Here is a 14,175-nt window from a genome sequence, read left to right as displayed (position 1 = left end):
ATTTACAAGTCTGTTCCGGTACCTATAGCTGGTTTAGCTTAGTTAGAAGAATGTCTGGAATGATGGTATTGAATGCTGAACTAAAATCTACAAAAAGGACTCTTGCATAGGTCTTTGGAGACTCAAGATGTTGTAGGATGTAGTGCAGAGCCATATTAACAGCATCATCTGTTGATCTATTTGCTCGGTATGCAAATTGCAAGGGGTCTAACAGCGGATCCGTGATGGTTTTCAGGTAGGAAAGCACTAGCCTTTCAAAGGTTTTCATGACTACAGATGTTAGAGCAACTGGTCTGTAGTCATTCAGTTCCTTGATGGTGGGCTTCTTCGGCACTGGGATGATGGTAGAGCGTTTGAAGCAAGAAGGAACATAGCACATCTCTAGTGATTTATTGAAAATATGGGTGAAGATGGGGGCCAATTGGTCAGCACAGACTTTTAAGCAAGAAGGAGTTATCTTGTCTGGGCCTGGAGCTTTTCCTGGCTTTTGTCTGTGAAATAGGTTCTGCACTTCCTTTTCTGTGATCACTAGATGAGATCCTATGTGCTCCCTGGTTTTATGCTTTTTCTGAGCTTTGAACTTTCTGGGGCACAGGAAGAGTATCCTGGTTGGTTGTCAAACTCCCAGGTGGTCTAGGGGTCTTAGCTAGCATTGTAGGTTGTCCCTCAAGCTTGCCTGAGCCTTGCCATGTGGTGAGTTTCTGTTCTAGATGGGTTCTATTATGATGCAGATGATGGTTGACAAAGGTGGGGGGTGGCAGGAAGTTGCAGGGAGCTGCTTTGTCTTTAAAACATGTTTCTCCATTTCTCATCCAGGGAAATATATTCTGCCTTTTTAAATATTTTCTAAAATATTTCATTCTTCTAGGAGGGGGGTGGGTGCTAAATTCCTACAACACAAACTAAGACAAAGTTTACATTTAAGAGATAAAAAACACTTAATTTTGGATTAATTTTGAGTCAAAATTTAGTTTTAAAAGATCTTCAAAATGGGACAGGAGATGGGAACTCACACAGTAATCATTATTTTATTTACCAGAAATTATGAATTTCTCTTCTGTTAAAAAACCAAAACAAGAAAGGGATAATATCCACATTTTCTGAACATTTATTTAATGATACTATCTTAGAAAGTTTGATGTTCCCTGCTTTATATATTATTTAATGCATTTGTTTAACGCCAGCAGTATTTTCAGAAGTAATATAAAATGATGCAAAATTACCAAAAACATTTTTATCATTTTATCCCAGTTTTCAATATAAAGCATTAATATGGTTGTCAATGAAGATGAAAATAAATAAATAGCTATCAGAGAAGGAAGTAAAATAGTAGATCAGGATTTTTAATTTTTCAAAGAAGAATTAGAACTAAAACATAGTATTCAAAGCTTATAATCAATTTCAGAGGAAGTCCTAATTCCAACAAATAATCAAGTTCTTCAAAAAGTAAAAAAAAAATTATTTTTTATCTTCTTCCTTGTATCCTAAGATTGTCTTCCACATTCACCCAGAGGTGCTACTCCAGAAATAAAATACACACAAAACATTTGTCAATGAGCTAGTTTCATAACTGAATTTGCCATTGAGTTGCTTGTCAACTACTGCTTTTGTGGATGTGATAGACAGGACTTCTCTCCACATTGCCTCATGATTTTAAAGAACTGTAAACATTTAGGTTATTGCATAATAAAATGTTTGCAATCTAAATCATATTTTATGTAACAAAAATACATAATTATCTGAGAAGCTTCAACATATATTGAGGTTTGTGCTCATTTGTAGGAGTAAAGGAATAGCATTAAAAAGCCATATGCTGTTATGCTGTATTAACTTTTGGAGTATATCAAAATATGTTTTGTCAATGCCATCAGTTAACTCTTTAAAAAAACCTCTGAGAATTCTGTGGAACAGGGAAGTCGAATAGGGGTTTTCAGACCATAAAACCTGTTTGTTTTGTTATTTTTTTCAAGAGGCAAAGCTCTAGAGATGGAAAACTGGCAACAAAATGAAAAATAAAACATTTATTATAAATACAAAATTAAAATTTCCAATATCCCCAATTCTCCCCCACACACACCCAAAGACCCTAGAATTTCACAGTTATTGGGAGGATATTATTTTAGCAAAACAAATCAGGGTTCTGTGATGGGATGTAATTGTTTTCTTTGGATAAAAGTTTAGTATTTGGAAAGATTAATGCTACTTGTAAATACCTTCTGTGTTTAGCTTGCTTCTGTAAAGCAGTATAAAGAGAAGTTTTTCTCACAAAGGACATTTCAGTAGTTGACTGGCAGTTTCAGGATATTTTTAAAAAAATCTTTATCCAGAAATTAATAGGTTTTACCACATGAGGAAACATTTGTCATGTGAAATCAGATGAATTTAATTTTAATTTCTCAAAATTTGTGTCAAATTAATTTGGCTTTTTGGCTGCCATCTGCAATTATACCAGTTTGTAGCCAGTGATCCTATTTCTGGAAAAATGTTCACATTGCATAAATATTTACAAGGCTTAATAAATATATATATATATATAGAATAATATATATCTGGAATGAATGTTGATGGCACAGACAGTTTTTCTTCTGAATGCCAGGCTGGACCTAAGAGCAGCCTTCTTCTCCTGCTTGATTTTGTTAACCTCATCCTCATGAATAATTTGCTTCCACAGAAGTCCGACTTCTGAGGAGGGTATTGCGGCTGAGTAGTGTAGTCCTAAATTTCTTTATTAATTTCCCCAGCTCAGTAGGGCTTGCTTGTTATAGGCACAATATGCCACTTTGATGATTAAGTAAACCTTTTGGAGACACACATCTGCATGCACACAAATACTGTCCTCAACATGTAAAATGAAGAGGAAGGGACTCATCAGTTTTGTTTGAAGGCAGGAAGGTAGTCTGGTTTTGTGTATTGCATGTGGCAAAAGAAAAAAAACAGCTGTCTTATGTGTGGATCACAGCTGTGGTTCATGACAAAAACTGCTGATGTACTTTCTGTGAGAAGGGAAGAACAGTGTTGAGAAGCCGACCGATGGCCGAATGTGCATCTGAGATCAATGTAGTTGTGGTTTGCGTCCTCACAGAATTAAATTTAAATATATAATACAAATTTCATGATGGTTTCTCAGTTTTAATTTTTACGTACTCCTTATTCATGCATTGCAGATTATTCTTTCATTACACTGTTACTTTTTACTATGTTAAATTGTAAACAATATTGAAGTGCCAATGTCTCTGTCTTCTTCCTTCCTTTTATCCTTATTAGCAGTATCCTATTGGTCCTGAGAGAATAGAAGGTGGGATTTGATTAAATTGTTCTGGCAAAGGATTAATTGGATCTTCCACTGGTCTGAATACATTGTTATTCAAAGTGTAATATGTGTCAAATTCTATAAAGTTTGGGTATTATTATTATTATTATTATTATTATTATTATTATTATTATTATTATTATTATTATTATTATTATTATTATTATTATTATTAGCATTTATATCCCGCCCTTCTCCGAAGACTCAGGGCGGCTTACACTATGTCAAGCAATAGTCTTCATCCATTTGTATATTATACAAAGTCAACTTATTGCCCCCAACAATCTGGGTCCTCATTTTACCTACCTTATAAAGGATGGAAGGCTGAGTCAACCTTGGGCCTGGTGGGACTTGAACCTGCAGTAATTGCAAGCAGCTGCTGTTAATAACAGACTGCATTAGTCTGTTGAGCCACCAGAGGCCCTTTTTTTTATCCTCGAGAGTTTAGCCTTTCTTGCAGATTTTGTTCCATTTTGGAAAAAAATGTGGATACGTCGTTTAGTTATTTTCCTATGTATTATGGAAGGTGTAACTCTGATTTTTTCCCCTCCAATTGATGTTCCAGAACAGGGGTCTCCAACCTTGGTCCTTTTAAGACTTGTGGACTTCAACTCCCAGAGTTCATCAGCCAGCTTTGCTGGCTGAGGGACTCTGGGAGTTGAAGTTCACAAGTCTTAAAGGGACCAAGGTTGGAGACCCCTGTTCCAGAATCAGCATCAAGTCAGGCTGGGCATTCATTAGGTAGATTGTATAATATACTAAATTATATTAACTTTAGTAGATACAGTGGTGATCATAATAACAGTAATAATGTTAAACTTGTGTGCCACTTGACTCTCAGTGACTCCTCATACCCATTGCATGCCACAATATCACAGTACTTTTTAGTTGTTCTGGTTACATCTCCTAATTCACCTTTTATGGAGGTATAAAAGAAAATGAACCAGAACAAACAAAATAAGGAGGAATACGCTTTTGCCTAGAAACATAATTATAACTGAATAACTTATTTAGGCAACAATTCTGTACATGTTTAATTGCATTCTCAGTAAATTTTCTGAGATTATTTTTAAGTATGATATGATATGTATGATGTTGAAATGGATAAAAACAACTTTGGGTAGAAACAGATAGGTCACAGAAATATTAAAACACATTGTTATAATTATTTTTTTTGGGGGGGGGCACGCCTTCCAGTAGATGATGTCATGTGTATTTAACACATCTATATTTTATGAACTGCAATATTGACCCTTGTGGAAAGAGGAATAACTTCACTTGGTAGTCTTTCTTGATTACAAGACTTATCTCCCATAAAAAGAATCACTGCTTTTGTCTCACCTAATCCCAGCCTGCCCAGTAATGTGATGAAGTTGGAATCTTAATGCCGCAGGGCCTTGACTCACAGGCCCTGCAGGCCATTACGGGCTACAAAAGCAGTCCTTAATATATATGTAGCACACAGAGGTTTAATTTTAACTTGTATCCCCAGCATGGAGCCCAGGAAGGATAATTTGTCCACCATGATATTTCCTGATGCCCACCACGTTTTCTAATCTGGTAATCCTCAATTTACAACAACTATTGGGACCAATACTGTTGCTAAACAAGCTGGTTGTCAAGTGATTCGACCCAATTTTACAATTTTTTTTTTTGGCATAGTTGTTAAAACAAATCTCTGCAGTTGTTAATAGAATCATGAGGTCGTTGAGTGAATCTGGCTTCCCCCATTGACTTTGATTATCAGAAGCCAACTGGGAAGGTTGTAAATGGTGATCGCATGACTCCAGGATGCTGCAGTCTTCAAAAATACCTGCAGGTTACCAAATGCCAGAATTTTGATCATGTGACCATGGGATGCTGCAACAGTTGCAGGTGCAAGAACCAGTTGTAAGTCAATTTTTTCAGTGCCATTGTAATTTCAGACGGTCGCTAAACAAATGGTTGTAAGTTGAGGACTACCTGTACTATTTTTTTTAAAGAATGGAAACTTTCATGTTGTGACACAACACCAGCACCTGCAGAATAATGAATATTTCCCACAATATCCTGGATCAGAGTAGTGACATTATTTCATCAAATATTGGGTCCTGGCAAACCTGTACATTTTTTATGGATGTTGTGTAACTGCTAACACTCATAAACATCTTGTGGCAATCTTTTCGTGAGAATGTCTATAATGTGACCATAGATTTGAAACTTTTAGCAGTTTAGAAACCATTACATGATATATTTGTGCAGAATTCAGAGAAATACCTCAAGCTTCCTGTATCTCAAACATCTGAGTATGCGAGTATACTGTATATGATTTATTCTATTTTGGGATTTTTCAAAAAAAATTAAACCACATCTTTTTCCTCTGTGCAAATGTGTGTCTAAATATATTGAACTTCTATTCATAAATAAATTACAAGACCACATGGAAAATATTATTGTCAATTTCCTTTTTTTTAAAATGAACTAGTCTTTCCTTTTATAAGATCAGTCTTCTGCTATACTACAAAGAACGGGAGTAGTTTGGAAATCATTTGTGAAAACCTTTACCCACTTCATTCCTTCCTTTTCTTTTCTTTCTGCAGTTTTATATTCCAGTCCAACTAATCAGAAGCATGTGCTTAAGAAGCAGAAGAGTTACTGAGACTCCTTCTGGAAGCTTCTTCTGTTCACCATTGTGGCAAATATATGTTTGTCGGAAGAAGTGATCCAATAATAGACATTTGCAAACACCCTGACAAGAAATCAACAGCATATTTAATTGGATTTCTATATTTGCACAAGCTGTTTAAGTTAAAAGGCTTTTTTTTCTGCCAGATGAACATTTTGCTGCTGCACTTACCCATCTACAATTATAAAACAAAAATCTTTGACATGGCTCTTGCTCTATATGGGATTATGAGTTTATATCTTGGAATGTCAGTGGCATTAGGTCCAATGCCCCGAATCTCCTGGGAACATAAAGGTAAGAAATAGTTTCAGATTATGATAATGATCCATGCATTTAATGAATTCTAATTATGTTGCTTGCCTGCCTTTACAATTTATGGAAATAAAAATGCTAGGTAAATCTTACTTGCAAGTACTGTGTAATACACTGAATGGATGATATTAAACTGTTGTAATATGACAGTTACATAAATAAATGGGAATTTAATTTGGGCCATTTGTGTATCTTATTTAATCCTCTTTTCTTTGTGATGAGACACAGTACTGGAAATAATGTTCATTTAGGAAAGAATGAAAACTTGGCTGGGCAAGTAGCTTAGTGACCAATGTTTCATTCCTAAACTCACTACATGGAGCTTATTTTCATATAACTGTTTTTGCAAAAGAGAAGCATTGTACGTGTAGAAGCAAGCAGATATAAAGCATGATGAGTTCCCATTATGTAATGGCAAGAGTTAAATGCAAATAATTTCCATGTAATAAGGGCTGGAATTTTATTCTTATTCCCTTCCCAGAAATTCAGTATGGATATGGCAAATCTATTGGTTAAGGAGAAATCCTCAAGTGATAAGTTATTTTAACTGGTAAATGTAACCCAATTGGTGGATATCCGTTTGAGCGACGATGATAGTCCAATCCATTACTTGGTTCACAAGGAAATGTTTCATTATTAAGTTGTCCACTTGAAGGGTTGGCTTCATAAGCCATTCTAAAGGAAAAGAAAAATCAGAACTTGATGATAGATTATTCGATACACTGCAGTTCTCAAGGGAATTAAATAGAACAGGGGTCTCCAACCTTGGTCCCTTTAAGACTTGTGAACTTCAACTCCCAGAGTCCCTCAGCCAGCTTTGCTGGCTGAGGGACTCTGGGAGTTGAAGTCCACAAGTCTTAAAGGGACCAAGGTTGGAGACCCCTGAAATAGAATACAAAGCCAAAGAGGGACACATTTTGTATATTACATCCATTGGCAAACAGTTCCTTTTAAATAGCTGCTATTCAAAAGACCTTGTAAACTGAAGGGTTCTGTAACCTAGTCCTCAACTGGTGTTCTTACTACTTGTTTAATTGCTTATTCAATGTTTCTTCGAGGAAAGCTGCCCCAACAATTTCTCTTGTAAGCCCTCAGAGATACATTTTCAGCCCTTTGCTCTTCCTTTAAATACACTGTACCTGGGTGGCCTCATTAAGCTTCATTGGTGTCAGCACCATGTTTGGGGTGCCCAGCTGTACTTACCTGCTCCCAAGTTCCGTTTCAGTATGTCCATATCTTGAAATCCTTATATGCAGGTTTTATTTCTTTGAAATTCATTAACATCCAAGATAGCATTTCTTGCATTGTCTGCAACTATTCCTTATGGATTGGACTAAAATATCCTTAAATCTATATGTTGGATCAATTTTTTTTAATACCCCTATCAAATTGCTTATCCTTGCTTTCAAATCAAATTGATAAATAGCTTTCTTTTTAAAAAAATGCAGCTAGTTTGAACACATTGAGATTTCCTTAATTATTTTCAACCATATTTTCATTCATCGTGGAAGGGAGGAGTTAAATATGCTGAAACAGGGCAGTATTGTATTTATATATCCATAGAACTTGGCTCAAAACCAAAATAAAATCAATGGGAATGCAAGTTCCATTCAGAAGTTTCTAACAAGACTTGGAACTGTGACAGTGTACATAGAAAGCAACATTATAAGCTGCCATTTTATCTTTGCCTTTGGTTATTCCTGAGTGTTTTCGGAGGCAACCTTGAAAGGCAATTCATTGTTACTTACGATTTTTCATTTCCCCTATTTTTTCAGAATACAATTCATATTACTATTCAGGAACATAATGAAACAACAAAATATGAATAGAGTTTCAACAATAGGACAGATAATTAAAGTTCTTCATTCTTCAAACTGTTTGTAAAGAAGTTTTTATAAAAGAGTAGGAAAATTGATTAAAGCAAACTAAATCTGATAAATGTTTGTATCCATCTCCTCCCAAAAAATCAGACTTTAAAAGAATAGCTGTACCATCTAAAATAAATTAGACTTTATTTATTTAGACTAATCTTCCATCTAATATAGGTGGCCCTTTTTATTCCATTGGGGTTTTATTCCAGCATTGAAACTGCTTATCATAAACCCGTAAATAACAAGTCCTTGAAAAAAATATATGGTTAAGTGAAAGATTGTTCTCTACTTATTGTAAAGTGACAAAAACTAATCTAAAAAATTGGATATATGAAATCTTTCACTGCAGGTCACAAGAACTGGTCTCTTTTGAATGAGGACCATTTGAATGAAAGCTAATTCTCTTTACATTTGCTCTTTGACTTGTGAAGAATAATTATGGTCAGAGAACCAAATACTTAATAATTGTTATATGTTATGTTACACTTTAAAGAAACAATTACTGCTTTATCCCAGTAGCATTCTAAAGTCTGTCTCAAACGATTTTGACTTTAAATTAATCCTAATATACACGCTAATATTTGTACTCCAGTATTTCTGGTTAATTGTTCAGTATCGGATCCTCCTTTTCCTCATGCTTGCTTTTCAGTAAGAGGCCCAATCTCAAACATCAGGTTTCTTCATATAACTATGAGCTACAAATTTATTTTCACAAAGTTATTTTTGCCTCTTAGCTTTCCCTAAATCCTAGTTAGTAGATTGTGTTGTTTCAATGTGACATTGTAGGAGTCAAAATGCAGAATCTAACAAATTCTTGTTTTGATTAATGTTTGCCTTAAGATTGCCACGTTTTGAATTAACATTTGCTCTGAAATTGTTGTTTATTAACAGAAGTTCATCTGGTACATTTTCAAGAGCCAGAAATCTCTAACTACTCAACCTTGTTACTAGATGAAGACAGAGATATTTTGTACGTGGGGGCTAGAGAAGTTATATTTGCTTTGAATTCATTCAACATTGTGGAAAAAAAGGAAGAGGTAGGTATGCAGTTTTATGGTTCTCAGATTTTTCTGCCCGAGACCAATGACGCAGTCATACATATGCTTACTCAGAGATAAGACTCACTGAATTTAATATCATTTGCTTCCTAGTACCATTTTAGAGCAATATTAAGGTTTCTGTGGTTATAAAGATGTCCTGAGTAGAAGCACACTGCTAGTGAAAGTCTGCTAGCATAATAATTCTGGCATAGATTTATGAAAAGCTTAAAAACTCAATCTAGATGCTTTTATTGGGTGGAACTTGTCAGCTATTTTCCAGCTGCTGAGTCTTTGATTCACGGTAGCCTTTTATATTATTGCTTTCCTGCTGCTTATATTGCCCATTCACTGGAGGAAATGTCTCCAAGCATGGAGAAGGACCTTTTAGTTTCAGGGTATAATGAAGCACTGCAGAAATTCATTCAGTATAGATTAGAATATATAATGTTTAATAATTTTGCCATTTGTTGGTGTTGCTAAAGCTTAGTAGGTGTTGATATAGCTCCAGAATAGCAGATATATGCAGAGGTGGGATTCAGCCGGTTCAGGAAAACCGGTTGTTAAAATTCTACCCAGTTCAGCACACCAGCTAATCCCACCACTGGCTGGCCCTGCTCCTGGCCGTTTTCCAGGCTCTTTTTCAGCCATTTTCAGGCTGTGTTTCGGCTGAAAATAGCCCGAAAAAATGGCCTGAAAATGGCGGAAAAACAACCCAGAAAACTGCCAAAAAAGTAAGGAAGGAAGGAAGGAAGGAAGGAAGGAAGGAAGGAAGGAAGGAAGGAAGGAAGGAAGGAAGGAAGGAAGGAAGGAAGGAAGGAAGCGGTAGATCCAGCTTTAGCTTAGTCTCTTTCAGAATTTCCTGCACAGAACTATTGTCAATCCTTCTCCTTCTGCTATTTATATATTATTTTTGGAGCACAAATGGGCTTTAATTGTAAATTGCTCCTGAGGAGGCAAAGGGATTTATTGCCTCTGCCACCTCAGGTGTGATATGTTGGCTGTTATGACACTATGTTGCTTTTTAATAAGCTCAGCTTCTCAGATCATCAGTGGCTTCGGTGTGAGGTACCAGCTGTACGCTGATGACACCCAGCTGTACTTTTCCACACCGGGCCACCCCAATGAAGCTATCGAAGTGCTGTCCCGGTGTTTGGAAGCCGTACGGGTCTGGATGGGGAGAAACAGGCTCAAGCTCAATCCCTCCAAGACGGAGTGGCTGTGGATGCCGGCATCCCGGTACAGTCAGCTGAGTCCGCGGCTGACTGTCGGGAGCGAGTCACTGGCCCCGATGGAGAGGGTGCGCAATTTGGGCGTTCTCCTGGGTGGACGGCTGTCTTTTGTAGACCACCTGGCGGCCGTCTCCAGGAGAGCTTTCCACCAGGTTCGCCTGGTGCGCCAGTTGCGCCTTTCTGACCGGGATGCCCTGTGCACAGTCACTCACGCCCTTGTGACGTCTCGTCTGGATTACTGCAATGCTCTCTACATGGGGCTCCCTTGAGGGGCATCCGGAGGCTACAGTTAGTCAGAATGCAGCTGCGGGTGATTGAGGAGCCCTCGTGGCTCCCAGTGACACCTATCCTGCGCAGGCTGCACTGGCTACCTGTGGCCTTCGGGTGCGCTTCAAGGTGCTGGTGAACGTCTTTAAAGCGCTCCATGGCATAGGGCCGGGTTACTTACGGGACCGCCTGCTGCTACGAATACCTCTCACCGACCCGTGCGCTCTCACAGAGGGACTCCTCAGGGTGCCGTCGGTAGCGACAGTGTCGTCTGGCGACACCCAGGAAGGGCCTTCTCTGTGGGGCTCCCGCCCTCTGGAGCGAACTCCCCAGGACTTCGTCAACTTCCGGACCTCCGAACCTTTCGCATGAGCTTAAAACTCATTTATTCATCTGCGCTGGACTGGGTTAGTTTTTTAGTTTATGGGTTTTATGGGTTTTAGTTCTAAATTTTAATTCTGGCCAATTTAATAAGGTTTTAATTGTATTTTAATTGTATTTATATATTATTTTGGAGCACAAATGGGCTTTAATTGTAAATTGCTCCTGAGGAGGCAAAGGATTTATTGCCTCTGCCACCTCAGGTGTGATATGTTGGCTGTTATGACATAAATAAAATAAATAAATAAATAAATAATAAATAAATAAATGTTTTACTTTCCTTGGTGATGGGAACATAATGCTTTGCTGGTCTCTCCCCATCCTTTCACTGGTGGTGGTGGTGGGGCATTTGCACCAGGAAACTGAAGGTTGGTTAACGCTTTGATTTCTGGAGGTGTTGTGTATAGGCCCAAGGCATGGGGAAAGGGAGAATGGCCGGGAGGCGGGGCTGGGTGTGATGAGTGACGTTGAGGTGGCCACGCCCACCCAGTCACAAGATCACCCGGCCACACCTATCCAGCCAGTCATTAGGGCAGAGAACTGGTTGTTAAATTATTTGAATCCCACCACTGGATATATGTGAGAAAGTCCTTGTCAAGAGTGTACCTATTTAGTCTTGAGTTTTCATTTATGTTTGTTTTGGAATGCTGTCTATTTTCTGGCTTTCGTGTTAATTGCTGAGAGCAATAGCATCAGGAAAGCCTTTTGATTTGTTCTTCTTTTTTTCCTCCAGGTGTTTTGGAAGGTAACAGAAGACAAGAAAACGAAATGTGCAGAAAAGGGCAAATCAAAACAAGTGAGTAAATGTTGTTGTTTGTCCCATATCCATTTGACTTTGAAGAAAGCATTGATATGAAGAAATCATTTTATTTCAGGTGGCCCTTTAATCAAAATTGCAGTAGAGTGAGTTTCCCATGGTAAATCATATTGCTAAAAGTGCCATATTTGTGTACATATGTATGACAATAGTTGATTTTTTTAAAACCACAAAGCACTGCTTTGTGTGTTCTTTAAATGTGGTAGAAGCAGTATCCAACTGGGACAGCCACTCCCTTAACCAGCTACTGCTTCTGTCTGTCGTCTTCTCCTTCCAGTATGTATACAGGCTTGGCTTTGTGTTGCAACAGTTTGGAAACACTAGTGTTGAAGGATTGGTAACCTATTGGGGAAAAAAAAACCCAGGTATTTGCTTTGCGTCTTCTTTACTGCTGCTTTGGAACCAAATGGGAGTGATTTTGTAACCCCACCCCCACCCCTACTAGGATGATAAAATTCTCTCCTTTTGCCTGTTAACATCAGTTTTTGATTAACAGCACAACAATCCATCATTTGGCATCTCTCCTTTCTTCCTTCATTTGAAATGTTCCCAGCTCCATGCTGTGAGGCAGTGGTTAATTTGTGAGAGTATGGATGCCTGAGGAAATAGCCTCAAAAATGAAAGAATGCTCAAATAATCATTTTTCACTCTTTGCAATCTTTTTGGTAGGTTCATGCAGTGTTTATATAGATGCAGAATTTCAGAAAAAAAAACAATTTGACAAATGCTTGTGGAAAAGTTGTTGGATATCAGTGTTAATTTGTTAATTTTCCATTATCTTTCAAACGATTTTTAAAGATTTGGAAAGTAGGAAACTGAATTCTGAATTTTTGTAGCATCCTGCCATGGTTGGAAATGTTACTTAGATTGGCAGCTCACTAAAAAAATACAATGAAACTATATTAAATTAATAAAGCAATAGGTTTCTGTCTTATAGTTACACATGTGGTGAAATCATAATGCATATTTAAACATCAATAGGTATACAGTATATTCAATGCATGCAGTATACTCAAGCTATGAGAATTATTAAAGAAAAGATTTTAGCTATAGAAAGTAAACAGAGATTAGCTGTATTTCATCCCACTTTAGAGCTCATACAGCATACCCCAGGTGGGAATTTGGCAGATATTACCTATGTAGTTTTTTCTGCCCAATGAAGAACCTTATTTAGGACTAAATGTGATGTCTTACTTTCACAATCGTCAATGGGAGACCTACTAAAGCCCCGTGTTTAAAAATGTTGCCTAAAAATGGGCTAATATACTGAACAATTTTTTAAACTACTATATATGATTGGCTACTATTTTAACCCATGGTTAATCTTTTAAACATTGGCTATTTGCTCCAGTTATTGATGAAACAATTTTTCTTCCTCTTTTATTGTATTTTTTCTGACTTTATGAAATCCTTTCTTTTTTATGAAATCCTAATAGTGTATTACAAAATTCTTTAGGAGAACATTGTTTATTGAATTGGTTATTGGCTCAGTGTTCTAGCATCTTAATAACTATATTTCCTATCAGCAGTTTGTTACTAATACAGTATTTTTAGCTCTTTTATTTTTCCTAGTAACATAATCTGTACTCTCTTTCATCTTGAAAAGCTCTCAGAGCCACAGAATAATACAAAAAAGCATTTGTGCCTTTAGACTTTACAGTTTAAAAAGTCAGTCCACAAAAGAAAAGGTGAATAGCAAGGGGGGAAAGAGGCAATAGAGTTACTAATCCTTTTAGTAACCAGCTGTAATAGCAACAGGATGCTCAGGGTGGTTGAGATGAAATTTACCTGTGTGCACAACTTAAAGCCATTTGTGTTACCAATTTGGAGTTTTTTCAAAACCATTGAGGTTTTGATTTGATTTTATTTTTATTTTTATTTTTGTCTTTATTTTCTCTCCTGTCATTTTTTTTGTTTTTGTTTTACAGACAGAGTGCCTTAACTATGTTCGTGTCTTACAATATTTGAATGATACTTTGCTCTATGTGTGTGGAACGAATGCATTTCAGCCTATCTGTGATCATCTGGTAAGTGTGAGAATAAGATTTATTTAGGGACAACTTGGAAAATTATGTTCACTAGGGTAAAAAGCAAAACCCCGTGTTGCATGATTGGAGTTCTGTTAAAATTTCTTAGAAAACATATGATAATAAAGGCTTGTTCTAATTTATGATTATTGTTTTGCATGCCTGATACTCTTTTTATTTGCAGTTCATTATTATCGATCATTATTTTTCAATTCTGAATCCTTCAGAATGACATCCTTCCTTTTAATAAAAATAT

General features: G+C 36.9%; 1 protein-coding gene across 7 annotated transcripts in view; it reads left to right on the top strand.

Moving 5' to 3' along the window:
• Positions 1-14,175, top strand: part of SEMA4D (semaphorin 4D) — a 121,861-nt gene that overhangs the window by 87,685 nt on the left and 20,001 nt on the right. For all 7 annotated transcript variants that reach the window (XM_058166134.1, XM_058166132.1, XM_058166129.1 and 4 more), the window contains 4 exons: positions 5,890-6,269; positions 9,050-9,195; positions 11,809-11,871; positions 13,821-13,919. In XM_058166134.1, coding sequence (XP_058022117.1) covers positions 5,993-6,269; positions 9,050-9,195; positions 11,809-11,871; positions 13,821-13,919 — 585 coding nt within the window. In that variant the 5' untranslated portion in view covers positions 5,890-5,992. The remainder of the gene's footprint in view (positions 1-5,889; positions 6,270-9,049; positions 9,196-11,808; positions 11,872-13,820; positions 13,920-14,175) is intronic.

This window comes from Ahaetulla prasina, chromosome 2, assembly GCF_028640845.1.
Source record: "Ahaetulla prasina isolate Xishuangbanna chromosome 2, ASM2864084v1, whole genome shotgun sequence".
Taxonomy (NCBI): Eukaryota; Metazoa; Chordata; class Lepidosauria; order Squamata; family Colubridae; genus Ahaetulla; species Ahaetulla prasina.
The sequence above is the reverse complement of the archived record's forward strand: the minus strand, read 5'-3'. Positions and strand labels throughout refer to the sequence as shown.